The sequence below is a fragment of the Anabrus simplex genome, chromosome 5, assembly GCF_040414725.1.
Source record: "Anabrus simplex isolate iqAnaSimp1 chromosome 5, ASM4041472v1, whole genome shotgun sequence".
Lineage (NCBI taxonomy): Eukaryota > Metazoa > Arthropoda > Insecta > Orthoptera > Tettigoniidae > Anabrus > Anabrus simplex.
In genome coordinates this window covers 443,990,670-444,007,824 of record NC_090269.1, presented here as the reverse complement: position 1 = coordinate 444,007,824, position 17,155 = coordinate 443,990,670, and the positions used below count along the sequence as shown (strand labels likewise).

Here is a 17,155-nt window from a genome sequence, read left to right as displayed (position 1 = left end):
GAGGGGATTTCAATTTAATAGCACTTTTTCTTCCTACTGCATAACACCTGTCTGCATTACTGTCTCATCCTAAAACCATTGTATGACCTTGAGACAGTTGTCTATGTATAACAAATTGCCTACAGCACGGTGTCACTCGAACTTGTTTATCTCACTATGGTCGTATGTGCTCAAGCTCTCATTACTGTTTCCATATGATACAAGGGCAACTAAATGAATTTCACAATTACAGATTTAACACAAACTATTGAATAAAAGAAAAATATATATGGTCTGGCAAAGACAGTGATGAAGGCTCATACGTTGTCAGAAAAATTAGCACCTAATCAAAGTGCAGATCAGCATTTCTCATGTAAGTGTTTCAAGTGCAGATAACATATGCATTTATAATTCACTTGTCTGCTGAAAAACAAAATATCTTTATAGCAACTTCCCTCATAATTCAGGATGCTGATAGATTTCACATTAAGCATTGTTCTATAATGTACAATATGAAATGCTGAAGTGTTTTTTGAGTTCTCTAAGTAATGTATCAGAAATATCACACTGAATGAGTGTTGCAAATTATTGAGAATAGACCTCAGGACCATTTATACATTTGGTTAGGCATGGTTGCGGAAATTGAGCATCCTAATTTGTCGTGGACTGCTTTAAATTCCTAGTTTGAACAGTTACAGGATTTATCAACAGGAAGAAAATGGACTGGATGAAGATGTAAATATATAATGATGTATGGTAAGTATCATGTATTTTGTCAATCATTATAAAGGCATCATACACGTTACTTTTTGAAACTGGAAGTTTATAAGGCAACGGCAGAATTCAGAACAAAATTCGGTACAAGATCAAATGACATTTCTTCAGTAGCCTTGAATTATTTCAACCAATGGAATGAGCAAAGATGTGCACAAGTAGCAAGTCAAGAGAATCTGAAAAACCTTAAGTATTGAAGTAATTACTATGAACTTACTAATCTCGCAAAAATTTTGTATCACGGAAGTACTATTTTATGCTCTAAGCCCATGTGAATTATGGTGAAATTGTTGAAGTTTTGAGTAATCTCGAAGACATATGCTTTAATAGTCATTCTTTAGGTCAAGTTTGGTTAAAAGTATAAAACACTGTAATTTTACACAACTTTGTAATTTACTATCAAAAATGTCTACCACTAGTTTACTTAGCACATATTCCATTGTCCAACATGCACGCAGGCAAGTGCAATACCGAGTGATATTCCAGCAGTTAGCAGAACATGTAGCCAAGGATTTTTTGATACCTACTTAAATGTTACGAAAATAAATATTTTCAGAGGAATGCACATACTTTCTCTAACTTTCAAAAATTGAACATATCAAGAATTACAGGAAATACATTAATCTTAACAAAATTAAGGTAGCCACCTGTTTTGCAATGCGTCGTATATCTACTTGCAGCAGTACTATCTTCACAAGTTTTGGGGCACATCTTATATTCTATCCTAAGATGCTGTGAGAACAACAGTCAAACTGCACTTCACGACTGAAGTACTCCAGCATGTATTAGACACAAAGTGTCGGTGTTTCACACGCACTAATACACATGATAAAAACTACTGTACGTTTCTTCTCAAGTATTTTTCCATACAATACACAGGAAGAACAATTGATGTGCTAGAGCAAAAAAGGGTCCGGCACTAACTGTGGACACGTTTTACAACTGTATACGATTAAACACTGCGGCCTTTATTACGAGTGGGTTAACATGTGCGTTCGAAAGACACATGGCTGAGTAAACTTAATATTGCATTCCTTACATTGATACAACCTTTCTCGAGAGTGAGCTCTCAGGATATGAGTTCGGAGATGACCTCGCTGAGTAAACGTACTACTGCATTCTGAACAACGGATAGGTCTTTTCTTAGAGTGAATTACCATGTGGGTTCGGAGGTTACTCCGCCACATAAATGAACTGTTACATATTTTGCAGGAGTAGGAATTCTGGCCAGAATGTATATTCATATGGTTCCGAAGATAACTCAGTTGGGCAAACGAATGAGAGCAGATTTTACAAGAATATGGCTTTTCCCCTGTGTGAGTTAATATGTGAGTTTGAAGTGTACTTCGCCTACTGAACTTTTTATTGCATTCATTACAAAAGAAGAATTTTTCTCCGGATTGATTTACCCCGTTGTTGCGGTGATTACTGCGCTGTGTTAACGAGCTACTGCACTTTTTACAATGGTTAGGCCTTTCTTCAGAGTCAAGTAACATGTGCTGTTGCAATTCAGACCTCATTCGAAATGGGCTATTGCATATAATACAATGGAACAACCCGTCTCCAATAGTTTGCATGGTCAATACTGCAACATTCTCCACACTGAAATACAAATAAAAGTAATTACAATTTCAGGGGAACAAAACATAATCACAATTATATAAGGATCTATATAGGCAAAGCACATTTATCATATATCTCAATGCAACTTTTCTTGTTAGTGCATTTGCTCCCAGCTTGCAGCTGAACGTCGCATGTAATACCAGCTTAGAAAAAAGGAACTCTTTTTTCTTGTTTATTACCTCTAGTGAAGAAAACACGTTACACAATGAAGGAAAAATCAGTATAAGATGACGTTTATCTCTCAGCATTCATGAGCATGATATTCCAATAGGGTAAACTGTGGTAAAAGACTATGTAGCAAATTCCAAATTCCACAACTTTGTATTAAAATGAATTGGTTTTGAATTAACTAAGTTTTTTGAAAATCAGACCATCATGTTCCCTTTGGGATGAAAATATTAAGTTTGTCAAAAATAATACATAGGTATGTACATACATAAATACATCATTATGGACCATAATTCCTTTGAGCGTTCAGTCTGCAAGCCTCTGTGAATTTACTAAATGTTACCACAATCCCCTATTTGCAACTAGTCCTGTGGCCTCGTTTAGTTTTATACCTCTTGTCTTTAAATCGTTCGAAACTGAGTCTAACCGTCGACGTCTTGGTCTCCCTCTACTTCTCTTACCCTCCATAACATAGTCCATTATTCTCCTAGGCAACCTATCCCCCTCCATTTACCACACATGACCCCACTACCGAAGTCGGCTTATGCATACAACTTCATCCACCCTGTTCATTCCTCACTTAGCCTTTATCTCCAAATTCCGAGTACCCTCCTGCCATGTTCCAACCTGTTTGTACCAACAATAATTCTCGGAAATTTCATGCCTGTTACTTCTAAGTTATGAAGTAGATATCCTGAGTTCTCCCAGCTTTCGCTACCATAAAGCCAATTTGGTCTGAAAACAGACCGATGTAAAGATAGTTTCGTCCGGGAGCTGAATTCTATCATACAGTATACTGTTGATCGCAACTGCGAGCTCCCTGAATTCGCTTTACTGCAATTTCATTCAATCTCGCTTATTATATTACCAACCTGGGAGAACACACATCCTAAATAGTTGAAATTATCTACCAGTTCCAGGTTTGTAACACCAATCTGACATTCAATTCTCTTGAATTTCTAACTTACATCAATTTACTTTTGGTACGGCTAATTTTCATACCATACTCATTGCATCTATTTTCAAGTTCCAAGATATTAGACTGCAGGCTTTTAGGACAATTCGCCATTAAGACCAAGTTGCCAACACAGGCCAGATTACTTACTACATTTCCACCTTACTGAATCCCTCCTTGCCATTTCATACCTTTCAGCAGATGATCCATGTAAACTACAAACAGCAAAAGTGAAAGATTACAGCCTTGTGTAACCCCTGCAAGTACCCTCAACCAAGAACTCATTCTACCATCACTACTCACTGCAGCCCATTTGTCAAAATAAATGCCTTAGATTGATTTTAATAATCTACTCTCTAACCCACAGTTCTTCCAGTAAGGTGAACATCTTTTCCCTCAGTAACATCAAATGCATTGTCTAAATGTACGAAATAAAAACACAAAATAATAAACTGTCCATTTAAAGGTTAAGAATCTTCCAGTAGCATTTGCAGGTCACCATGATGACAGAAAGTACACAAAGAGGTTACTTACCAGCATCATGCATTATGTTTCAACATGTTATTAGGATGATCTTTTTAACAAACTGGCTGAATAGTTTACAAGTGTTTTATATAGGCTAATAAAATAATTGGAATAATTTGTGGAAAGTAAATGTAATTTGAGTGTAATGAATTCAAGACGTAATTAACGCAGGCCATAATTACTTGATCCGCCAGCTGTCGCCCCTCAATAACTGGTGCCCAGTCTTCCCATTTGTGGTGCCTCGATGCAAATACATTAAATGGTAATTTTATCAACTGCAGAACAGGCAGTACGTAGTTGGCAGATTTCCTATCTGTTATTTTCCTAGCGTTTTCTTAAATGATAGCAAAGGAATTGAAAAATTATTGAACATTTCATTCGGTAAGATATTCCGATCCCTAACTCCCCTTCCTATAAATGAATATTTGCCCCAATCTGTCGTCTTGAATTCCAACTTTACCTTCATATTGTGATCTTTCCTAATTTTAAAGACACCACTCAAACTTCTTCGTCTACTGATGTCCTCCCATGCCATCCCTCCACTGACAGCTCGGAACATACCACTTAATCGAGCAGCTCGTCTCCTTTCTCCCAAGTCTTCCCAGCCCAAAATTTGCAATACTTCTGTAACGCTACTCTTTTGTCGGAAATCACCCAGAACAAATCCAGCTGCCTTTCTTTGGATTTTTTCCAGTTCTTGAATCATGTAATCCTGGTGAGGGTCCCATACACTGGAACCATACTCTAGTTGGGGTCTCATTAGAGACTTATACGCCCTCTCTTTTACATCCTTACTACAACCCCTAAATACCCTCATAACCATGTGCAAAGATGTGTACCCTTTATTAACAATCATATTTATGTGATTACCCCAATGAAGGTCTTTTCTTATATTAACACGTAGGTATTTACAATGATCCCCAAAAGGAACTTTCACCCGATCAAGGCAGTAATTAAAACTGAGAGGACTTTTCCTATTTGTGAAACTTACAACCTGACTTTTAGCCCCGTTTATCATCATACCATTGCCCACCGACCATCTCACAACACTATCGAGGTCAACCTGCAGCCGCTCACAATGAATTAAATATGTCCAGGCCCATAAACATGTTCCTAAATATGCAAATTGAACATTTCAGCACAGTTATAGTAGAAGTCTTGTTCAAAATTGTTATACGACAAATTGATTTATTTAGTAGTTAAGAATTCAGGGATGATCCATCCAGTGACTATCATTCACCCAATTGCGGCCATGGATTGAAGACTACTTTAGTGGAAAAATTGACAGTAGCTCATTGATGATACCTTTGGCCTAATCAACTCCCTCAGGATGTCTTTCAAAATGTCTAGAACTTCATAGTGGGATCCACGATATATCCACAAGGAGAGGTAGGCTTATCTTCGACATCAGCCCTACCATTGCTGTCAGAATACGAGAGTCTGTCCATGACTCTGTTAATAATGAATCGCTTCTCCTTACAGATATTGGCAATAACTGAGTTTACTATAGATTGTTTTCAGACCTAACTTGATGTAAGGAGTGGGAGTTGGGTGGACTCAGAATACGTTATTCATGCTAGAAGTAACACGTATGTTAAAAAGGCAGAATAAAAGGTGTGAAAAAGACAGGCACAATGGTACGAAGGTATTTAAATGCTAAGTTAGGTACACTCCATGGATGAAAAGTTATGTATTAAATTTATGTGGGAAAATAACAGATGTGGTCATGGAGTATAACAGAAATAAAAGGCATCTGGGTACGATTGTTATTTGAGTTAAATGATGATTTCAATTGCAATATATGAAACAAAAGTAATTATCTGTTTAACAATATATTATGTTTGTCCTTTCAAGTGCCATTGATTTTAGGAGCCTGACCATCTGAATTCAGTCCCACAGAGTTTTTGCACATGTTTGCAAGGAAAATTCGACAGCAGTTCTATGTCAAATAGACGATGATTCTCAATTCTCCAAATAACGCACAACTAAAACTTTAATCCAATACAGATTTGCAATTTCAGATTTTTCACGTACCGTCGAATAAATATTGGAGCATGGTAGCATACAGTTGCAAGAGGCAAGCTTATCCTGTTTTCTTGATTCCTTGAAAAGTACGAGGGATAATGAACGAGAATGTCACTGTAATGGCAGTGACAACTATGATATATATTTGTTGGAGGTTTTACAAAGAGGGTGAGAAACAGAATTGAAGAAAATTGATGATATGGAAGGAAAAGGAGCGAGGCATGCTGTTGCACCGCGACATAATGGAAGGGATTTGCAATAGGAAGAAGGTACGGCTACTCATAAACACACCTCGACATCTTAAGAGAGTGTTGTCGTCATGATTGTGTCAAGTGAACAATCCACGAAGAGAGAGAATCCCATGTTCTGCAATCTCTCGTAACCTAAGGGTCACATTGATGCCTAACATAGTAGAGATTGTGCAAATATATGCAAGTACCCCATGACCCATTCACAAAATATATTACTGAAATAACATTTTACTTAATTATTTATATATTAATTTATTCGCGTTAATGAGAAGGAATTGAAAAGATCTTCCATTCTTCTGTTGAAATTTGTTGAGGTGAGCTAGAGAAGAAGAGATGGAATGCACCTTAATGTAACTTAATTTATAATTTTTTTATGTGAAACACAGATATTAATTTCCTTCTTGTAGTAAAATAACTAGCTGCTTATTATGGGAGTATGAAACAACTTTAATCAAAACGGCGACCCCTCTGTCTGCAAGGTTTGAAAACGCCTTGAGTGATGTTCACAGAAATGGAAGTGTAAGTATGGCATCAATCAGTGCAGAAGATAGGACAGATTTTAATGTCGCAAACGACTGGGAACTGGGAGTAAAAAGCGGGTAACAATAATTCAAAATACTGTATGTATTGTTATATACCAGCTAATGTACCTACGCTATATTGTATACGGACGTCTAAGTAAATTACTGTACATGTTGCGACTAAGATTTCATTAACTTTTAGAATGCCAAATACGATCTGATCGTATTTCAGAAAAATGGCCCAAATTGCCAGATAAGATCTAATCGCATCTTCGGATTTCTTAGCATTCTTTTGCACTTAGAAGGCAGATGATATTGTATCTGTGTCATGACCAACTAGATAGTTAAACTAACTTTTCTTTAACCATACTTGTTGTTCCAAAGGCCACAGATATAGACAAATTAATACTCTCTGACTTCCTGCGCACACTGAATATAAACAAGCAATGGCATCCACAAGCACTGAACGTGACAAAGAAATTCTTAGTTATTTGCTGGAATCTGATGAAGAAAATGATAGTGAGTCCGATGTGTATCCAAGTGAAAATAGTGATACTGACGGCAATAGTGATAGTGAAAATCATTCAGCGAATTCTGGCAGTGCTGCACAAAGTAATGACTCTAACGAAATACCCAGCTGTAAATTTGATCAAATAAAACACGGTGATGCAGGTAACAGGATTGTTTTAAAGGTGTTCCGTTTCTCAAATGTCCAAAGGCACATACTTTTTGTAGAACAAACCTTCTACTTGAAAACAAAAAAAAAAATGAACGGGCAGATAACACATCCCAAGTTAATTATAAAAAGACCATGCATTTTCAGGCAAACAGTTTGGCAATTTATGTATGGGAACCAACAAGAGCCTGGCACTCTAAGGGATAAACTGCATTACACTTACCGTTACCTGAGAAACACCATAGGGGTATCCTCATATGATGTTTCTCATGTAAAGTCCAGCTTCTAATGAGTTTTATCATAATGGCTGGCCAAGTTTCCGACTGGCAGTAAGAGTGGGAGCTATTATTAAAATGCCAGGCCCTTCTGCTTATTGTTGTTCAGAATGGATTTGGGGAGTTTTTCTTTATAATGGCACGCCCACTTGCCTACTGCCATTCACAATTGAGTTAGGGAGTTTTCTTTATATTGGCAGGCACCCTTTCCTACTGCCAATCACGATCGATTCGGAGAGATTTAATCACAATGACAGGCCTCCTTTCCTACTTCCAGTCACATTCCAGGTGGATGCTTTCATTATAATGGCAGGCCCCTTCCCTACTGGCAGTTAGAATCAAGCTGTTGTGGTTGCTTTATGATAGCAGGTCTCCTTTCCTAATGTCACTCAAAATCAAGTACAGGAGTTTTGATTATTATGGCAGGCCTCCTTGCCTACTGTTCCTATTGAGATGGGAAGTTCTGATTATTATAGCATACCCACTTGTCTACTGTGAGTCACAATGGAGTTGAGGAGTTTTCTTTATAATGGCAGGCCCCCTTGCCTACTGCCAATCATGATAAATTTGGGGAGATCTAATCACAATGACAGGCCCCCTTTCATAACTCCAGTCACATTCGAGTTGGGTTTTTCGTTAGAGTGGCAGGCCCCTTCCCTACTGCCATTCAAAATCGTGCTGTTGTGGTTGCCTTATGATAGCTGGCCTCTTATCCTAATTTAAGTTAAAATCAAGCTAGGGTGTTTTGATTATAATGGCAGGCCTGCTTGCCTACTGCAAGTCACAATTGAGATGAGGAGTTTTCTTTATGATAGCAAGCAACCTTGCCTACTGCCAATCATGATGAATTTGGGGAGATTTAATCATGGCAGCCCCTTCCCTACTTCTGGTTGGGTGTTTTCTTTATAATGGAAGGCCCCTTCCCAACTTTCAGTCAAAATCGAGCTGTTGTGGCTGCTTTATAACAGCAGGCCCCCTTTCCTAATGACAGTCAAAATCAAGTTAAGGAGTTTTGATTATAACAGCACGCCTCCTTGCCTACTGCCCTACTGAGATGGGAAGTTTTGATTACAATGACAGGTCTGCTTTCCTACTGCAAGTCACAATCCAGGTGGGTGCTTTAATTATGACAGCAGACCCACTTACCTACTGCCAGTCACAACTGAGTTACTTTTATGGTGACAGGCCTGTTTCCTACTGAAAGTCAAAAGTGAGATGAGGATTTTTCATTACAATTGAAGGGCCTCTTTCCCACTGCCAGTTAGAGTTGAGTTGGGGAGTTTTCACTATAATGGCAGCCTCCTTTCCTACTGCCAGTTACAGTCATGTTGGGTACTTTTCATTACTAGGCAGGCCACTTTTCCTACCACCAATCAAATTTCATTTGACAAGTTGTTATAATGCCAGAGGCAGTTAAGTGGGAGATTTTTCTTTATAATGGCAGTAACCCGTTTCCAATTGCCACTTACGGTTGAGCTGCAGAGTATTCATTATAATTGTAAGCCCCATTGCCTACTGCCAATCAAAGTTTAAAGATATTAATAAACAGAACTTAATGTGAAACGCTACCATACTGAACACTAGATGCCAGGGAGCAAGGAAGTATGGCATGTTATGAGAAGAAATTATGCTGCAGAGTTCTGAGTCAGGAGCCCATCAGGGAGATGGATGGGAGAGCCAGTACACAATGAACAAAGGCTCACTTGAAGGACACGGCGTGAAAGAGAGTGTGGAAGCTTCCAAGACAGAGACAGGATATCTTGTGTAAATTTTCAAATGATGCTCTTGTTTGCTGGACAAGCCAGGAGCGGTGGCGAAGGTACCAAGGTGAATGTGGTCATGCAGGTCTACCATCTAGGAGAGCTGAAACTTGAGAGATCTTGGAATCTGGATATAGAAATTAGAAGTCACAAATTACTGGAAGCTACTGAATATATAACATACGTTATGTCCCCAGTGTAAGTAGGTCACTCCAACGGTTTGCAAAGAGAAAGTTCACAGCCAGTTATAAATATCAACAGACCTGAGTGCACGGGAGTAGCTGACAATGGAAGGGATGATGCCAGTGTTACCATTCTAATTAATTACATATCTGGACATTGTACGATCGATTGTACGACAACCCTGTCCTGTAAAACTAAATGAGGGCTGCCATTTGAGACACTCACCAAGTTTCTGCATTGGTAAACACCAGAGGGATTTACCCTGAGTATAGGTTGCAGTTGTTTTCTCTCCTTAGCAAACACATAAGAGGGAGGCCAAGGTCCAATTTCATTCACAAAAGTGAATCAATGAGGAGAGAATGCTATTCTGTCATGGTCGTATCTCAGATTGTGATGGAGCAGACAGTAATTTACATCTCAGTATCTAGTTGAGTTGGTGACGGGATATAATATCTGGCGGACATACACAGAGAGCGATTTGCATGCGAGATTCAGATAGAATTAGTGTCAAGTAAGAGACAGAAAGTAGACATACCAATATACGGATCCTGTGCGGGAGTTCACATGTCCACGATTGTTATTAGCGAGTGACAATTATACAAGTTCCAGCTCATCGTCATCAACCGAGATGCCAAGGAAAAGATTTGGAAAAATGAAAGAAGCCATCAACCAGCACCTAAAAGCTAGTCAGCCTTTCTGAGTGCTGTTATGCGTGGCTAGAGGGCACTATGTAGGTTAAGAGCCGGCCCGAGCTATCATCATGATAAGTAGGCACATTTATTCTCAGCATGCCAAAGTAATCAGATTAAATCGCAGGTAGAGATACTGTGTACAGTATATAATGTATACAGTTCAGTGCCATATGGCAGCTAGAGCAAGTGGGACTGAAATTTTATTTTACTATTGTGTTAGTCGGTTTAATTTCTTTGTATTTTGATAAATTAGTTTGAATGATTTAATGAGGTAAATGTTGTGTTTTATATTCATGTAAAGAGTATCCTGAGAGGTTACTACGGGAGCGACATTTAAGTTTAATTTGTATGACGTTAGATAGATAGACAGATATTTGTCTTTATTGGCGTAGTTAAGGTCGTTAGGCCTTCTCTTACACTAAACCAATTATTGTACATAGAATCAGTGTGAACACTACAGTAATTATTACTAAGTATAGCACAGTTAAACACAATCAAGATACTTTATAAGAAAAATAAAATTTCACCCCAGTGAGATATACATACTTACAATAATAATAATAATAATAATAATAATAATAATAATAATAATAATGATAATAGTGGTAAAAATATACTAGCACGATCAGTAAAAGGCTAGAAATGCACAGTTCATTCGTATCCTGCTGTACCTCTTTACGCTCCTTTACATGACCCTGTGGTTCGTATTCTTATGACGTCATCCTCTAAAACGATTCCATTCTCGGCAAACACAGAAAATGAGTTTATTATATGTGGCAGTCTGATGGTGAGGAATGATGAGCAGCTTTGATGTTTGAGCCCTTATATCTCTGTTATGCACATTTGAGAAAAACCAAAAACGCGAAGAAAGATAACATGGGAAAGATGTAGTAAGTACTCGGTGGAGAAGAGACAGAGTATTATGATCACGACAAACATGGAGTCGCGACCACTCTAGTGCTAGGAAAGATGATAACATGTAGTCATATTTTCTTAGATTGCATATATACCTCGCACGTGCACTTTAAGCGCGTTGTAGCGTTAGGGACAAACAGTAGCCTCATATAATTGAAAACAACATCACAATAGTCAAAATGTGGCATTACAATAGCTTCAATTAATTTCTGTTAAAGGTTTATTGGAAACATACATTTATATTTACATAAAGAACGAAGAGCAAAGAAATCATTTTGGCAGATGTGTAAGATATGTCCAGACCAAGTCATGCGTTCGTCCATGATACGCCGAGGTTATTCACTTGTGGTACAAAAGGAACTGGAACATTCTGAAGGATTCCTCTGGGCAATGGACGCTTACTAATACTTGTCCTTTGATTTTGATGGCCAAGAGGATTACTTGTAACTTTGTAGGGTTCAATTGCGGGCCGTGGGCATTAGACCATTCACTAACAGCCTGTAAGTCAATGTTTAGTAAGTCTATATTTTACTGAAAGTCTCGTGTTGTAGAGTCTGTGTAGAGTTGAAGGTCGTCAGCGTACATGTGGTATTCGCAATGTCTTAAATTCGATGATATGTCATTCACAAGGAGTGCGAAAAGAAGAGGTCCAAGTACAGAGCCTTAAGGGACTCCTCAATTCACTTGGCGTCACGACAAAACGACTCCATTATTACCTTTCACACATTGTTGGCGTCCGTGACGATAGGAATGTATCCAAGCAATCGTGCTCTGACAGCCTTCAGTTTTCCAAGTAACATGTCAGCATACACATTGTGTCTCAGGACAATGTAGATGCAGGCATTCGAATCCAGCAAAATGCGTGCATGGGAAGATGTCTGATAATCTGTAGAATTAATACTTCTTATGCAGGTTAATTATCTGATTATGAAATCTGTTATGTGGAGACCTCGTTGTGTATCTCAAGGATCAAATGGGAGTACGTAGGACATCACCATCTTCCCAACGTTATTATCCTATGCGTAGATGTTATGGTTGAATGAATATGCAAATTTGGTTGCCAGATGATAGAGGTTAGTTGGACGGTATAATATCTGAGATGCTTGTGAGTGTTTATTTACGAGAAGGGTTTGGGCTAAAATGCAGAATTCCTGAGGGGGTAGTGAACAGAATGTGGTCGTTGCCCAAATAATATTATGTGTTGCAGGACCGGTGATAAAAAGGGATGATTAAAGACTGAAAAGGATTGATCCATTTTTAATGTACTATTTTCTTTCGCTAGTTGCTTTACGTCGCACCGAAACAGACAGGTCTTATTGCGACGATGGGACAGAGAAGGGCTGGGAGTGGGAAGGAAGCGGCCGTGGCCTTAATTAATGTACAGTCCCAGCATTTTCCTGGTGTGAAAATGGGAAACCACGGAAAGCCATCTTCAGGGCTGCCGACATTGGGGTTTGAGCCTACTATCTCTCAAATACTGGATACTGGCCGCACTTAAGCGACTACAACTATCGAGTTCGGTAATGTACTATTTAAGGGCTTTTTATGAGTTTATAGGAAGCCATATGTGCTTGGTATTTGTTTCTTGCAGACAGCTGATGGAGCTGCCAGACAAGTCTAGTGAGGGGGCAATGTTCTGTAGTATTTACGACAGAACCTCTTAAGAAAGGGGAAACCCGGGAAGGGACGTTTTAAGGCATTCTTTGAAGCAAAATGAATGAAATGCCATTGCCCATCTTGTAGTAGTAACCAACCCCACCGACTATTAGAAGTCTTCGCAATGTTCTGAGTGGCTCTGTCCGGTGGTATTTGAAGGTGCTCAAATTCGTCAGCCTCGTGTCGGTAGATTTACTGACACGTTAAAGAACTCCTGCGGGACTAAATTCCGGCACCCCGGCATTTCCGAAGACCGTAAAAGTAGTTAGTGCGACTTAAAGCAAATAAAATTAATTATGAATGTTCTGCCCCATTTGAAGGTCAAGGACCAGAATTATAAACATATTGATAATTCTAGCGGCATTATTGAATAAGGACGTTGAGAGATACATAGATTACGGTATGTATTTGCTGGCGGACATACGTTCAAAGTCCGCCGACTGTCTTCAAGGAAATATACTGAGTGTGCTTTTTACATTCCTTTTTTTTCATGGCTTGTGTCACGTCCTCATGTATTATGCTGAGTTCTATGTTGATTGTCAGGGGTCCAGACCTAATTTCTTGTTTGTAGATGATCTCCATATTCATCTTACAAATCAGTGCTTTGGGAGATTTGTGTGTTAAAGTTGCTCAAGTCTCGCTCGTGTGAAACCACAATAAGTGGAAGTGTAGATTCAAATGTTGGAAATGTATTTGATTACCAATGTATCAGTTATCATGGATTACTCATGTAAATCCCATAATTAGTTGTAATTTACAAGTAAATGCAAGTCAAATATAGAACGAATCCTCAAAGAGTATTAATAAAGGAATGTAAAGAATTTCAAAGTAAATGTCCATCACTCAGGACTATTAATATTTATATGTGATTTTACTGAAGTGTACAATCAGTCAACTACTGATAGCAGTGTGACCCAAATATCCAACAACACATCTGCGATTCACACATGCACTAACCAAAGTCACTGCTAATCAATCTGCCTCTGAACGACTTAAATTGTAAATAGGCAGCACGCAAAATGACACTGCATTGCCTACCACGAGCATAATGTTTACCTGGGCGCTGGCTTCGTGAGGAATTAGGGAGAGATTTTTTCCAATTTGCTTTACGTTGCACCAAGAGATAGGTCTTATGACGACGATGGATAATAAAGGGCTATGAGTGGGAAGTGACATGGCCTAAATTAAGGTACAGCCCCAGCATTTGCCTGGTATGAAAACGGAAAGTCATCTTCACGGCTGCCAAAGGGGGGTTTGAACACACTATCTCCCGAATGCAAGCTGAGAGCAACGTGACCCAAACAACGCAGCCACTCCCTTGCTAGTGGGGCCAGAGCAATGAAACCCATGAAGCTCAACATTCATTTCTGCAGTACTGCCAACTAATGAGAGTGAAACAAATGGGGGAGTAGTAAATCAGACTCGGTATGAACAATATTTACTTCAGACAAACAGGTCTGCTTGAAGAGACAATCCCTGAGCAGAATACGAATTAAACAGGTCTTATGGACATGTTGGGAAAACACAGGCTCTTCACTTATTCACCATTCCTGTACAGTAGTTTGAAGTACACTAGATACAATTGGACCTCCTCATCCAATGCATCATATGCCTCTGCATAGTAACAAGGAAGTACCTATCATGTAGCAGGTTAATTGCAGTTCAAGTCCCTGGAGTAGTAGTAGTAGTTTTGATAGAAATATTTGAGAAATTACTGTAGACAACCTCGTCTTTTTCAGTAGGCCTAATTAAAAACACTTTTATTCTCCGTCCCGTGGAGTAGGGAAAATAATAGTAATCCACCAGCTGTAAAAATCACATAACCACATTTCAGTAGAATTGTAGTGAAGATAAGGTATAATATATTAGATAGTATCTTGCCAGTTATATTCGTGTACGGCAATCCTTTCGATACTTAAGCATTTAACCGAACGCAGTGTAGTGTAGATACATTGTAGTATATATACAGTACATTTAGATAGTTCCGTACCTTGCCTGCTATATTCTTGTGTTATTTTTCGTGTGTATCTATTAGACCGTAATACTAATAATAATTTGTCTGAGCATTTAGCTTCGTTGGTCATCTTTGGGTACAGTAGTTCTTGCAAATTTCATTTCTGTTGTGCTTAGTAGTGACATACGGTACGGTACCGGTATCGTAATTAGGATACGTCTGAAAGTAGTTTAAAATTACTATAGTGTACTGTACAGTAGTATACGAGTAATGTCCTATTAGAATTTAGGGTGATTATTTTATTATTGTAAAATATTTGTGTAGTACTGGTGTAGTAGAGGTATCCGTAGAAACTCTTACTAAAGTACTGTTGTTGTAATTAGAATAGGCTTAATTGCAGTTTGGAATTGCGTAGTTCTTGTGTAGGCTATTACTTTCGATATTCAGTAATTAACAGCAGTTTTTATCCCGTCAGGGGTTGTAGGATAAAAAAAATAGAGCACGACTAAGTAGTATTGTAGTGTAGTCGTATATTAAATACCTTATTGTTGTGTACTATCCCAGACAATATATCCCTCCGTTCATTTATTCTTTGCAAATAAGTTATTTTATTATTAATTTCATTTTTTTCCCATAAAGAATGGCTAAGGAGCGTGAGTGTACTTACTGTGGGTGTGGCGAGGCATTGAGGGGTATGAGGGAGGAGTTGGAAAGTTTGAGGGAGATAATTAGGATTCTCACAGAAGACAGGAAGGAATATAGGACTCCCTCAAACAATGTACAGGTTACAGTAGGTGTACAAGAGGAAGGGGAAGGAAAGGGAGGAGTTGTAGAAGACATGTGGTCTAATGTTCTAAGGGGAAGGAGATTGCAGGCTACGGGCTCTATTCAGGATCAGAATTCAGGAGAGGTGCCTGTGCGAAATCGGTACGAGTCACTCCAAGTAGAACAACAGAGGGAAGATGAGGGACAGGGAATTGTTACTGAGATGTGTGGAAGTAGGAGGATGGGAAAAGGTAGGAAAGGAGAATGTAGAGTAGAGGATAGGAAAAGACAGGTGGAACAGGGTCGTGGGAAGGAGAAAAGGGAGGAGGAAGTAGCTTCTGCAGCTATCAGGAAAGATAGGACTGACCAGGAGGGGAGGGGATCAAATGATGTGGGTAGGTTTGAGGCTCTGGTCATCGGGGATTCCATCGTTAGACACGTGGGGAAAGTGTGTGGAGGAAAGGGTACCAGGGTAGAGTGTTATCCAGGAATTAGGTTGACGCAGATGTTGAGGAAAGTAGAAGAGAGGGAGGAGGGGAAGAAAAGGTGGTAGTGTTTTACGTTGGTACTAACAACGTAAGGCAAGCCGATATAAGTACCAACATAGTTGGAGATGTGTGGGATCTGGTAAATGCAGCACGGGTGAAGTTTAAGAAAGCGGAGATTGTTATTAGTGGAATACTGTGTAGAAGGGATACTGACTGGAGGGTGATTGGGGATTTAAATGAGACTATGGAGAGGGTATGTGGGAAACTGGGAGTGAAATTTCTAGATCCTAATGGGTGGGTAGGAGATAGGGATCTGCGCTCAGATGGCCTTCATTTAAACCGCAGTGGTACGTATAAGTTAGGAAATTTGTTTGGAAGGGTAATAGGGAGGTACATTCAGGGAAACGGGATGGACTAGGGAGCGGTGATAAGGGAGCAGAGAACTGGAAATCAAGTAGGGATGACATAAAATTGTTAGTGTTGAACTGTAGAAGTATTGTAAGGAGAGGAATAGAATTAAGTAATTTAATAGATATAGATATTTACCATGTTTGTGGGTTACTGTAGTCACGTCCTACTTCGTGAACCATGGGCAACGGCTGAGTGGCCTAGTAAGTGGTCCTGAGAGTCGGGATACCAGTTGCTATGGAAAAGGAGTGAGCATCTCTGACATATTCTGAGTCCTGGCCCTCCTTGTGCTCAGGCGGCTAGGACTATACAATTCACCAGTGGTCCATAACGAGTTAGAGGAGAGTTCCTCACTTGGACTATGTGCAAGTAGGGCAACATCCTGCTTCATGAATTTACCGAGCTCAGAACACTTTAAGCAAGCCTCGGATCTATGGGAGTAATGGAGTCCCACTCCCTTTTGACAGGCGAGGGACTCCTTGGAAACAACTTGGCGAACGAAATGGAATTCGATGGGGAGCTATCAATATTAATAGGGCTTATGGAAGAAAGAAAATAGAAC

The 17,155-nt window shown here is 39.1% G+C and overlaps 1 protein-coding gene across 1 annotated transcript in view; it reads right to left on the bottom strand.

Annotated features, from left to right (window-relative positions):
* LOC136875084 (uncharacterized) overlaps positions 1–17,155 on the bottom strand; it is a 79,845-nt gene that overhangs the window by 17,631 nt on the left and 45,059 nt on the right. Inside the window, exon 5 of the mRNA XM_067148817.2 lies at positions 2,163–2,355. Coding sequence (XP_067004918.2) covers positions 2,163–2,355 — 193 coding nt within the window. The remainder of the gene's footprint in view (positions 1–2,162; positions 2,356–17,155) is intronic.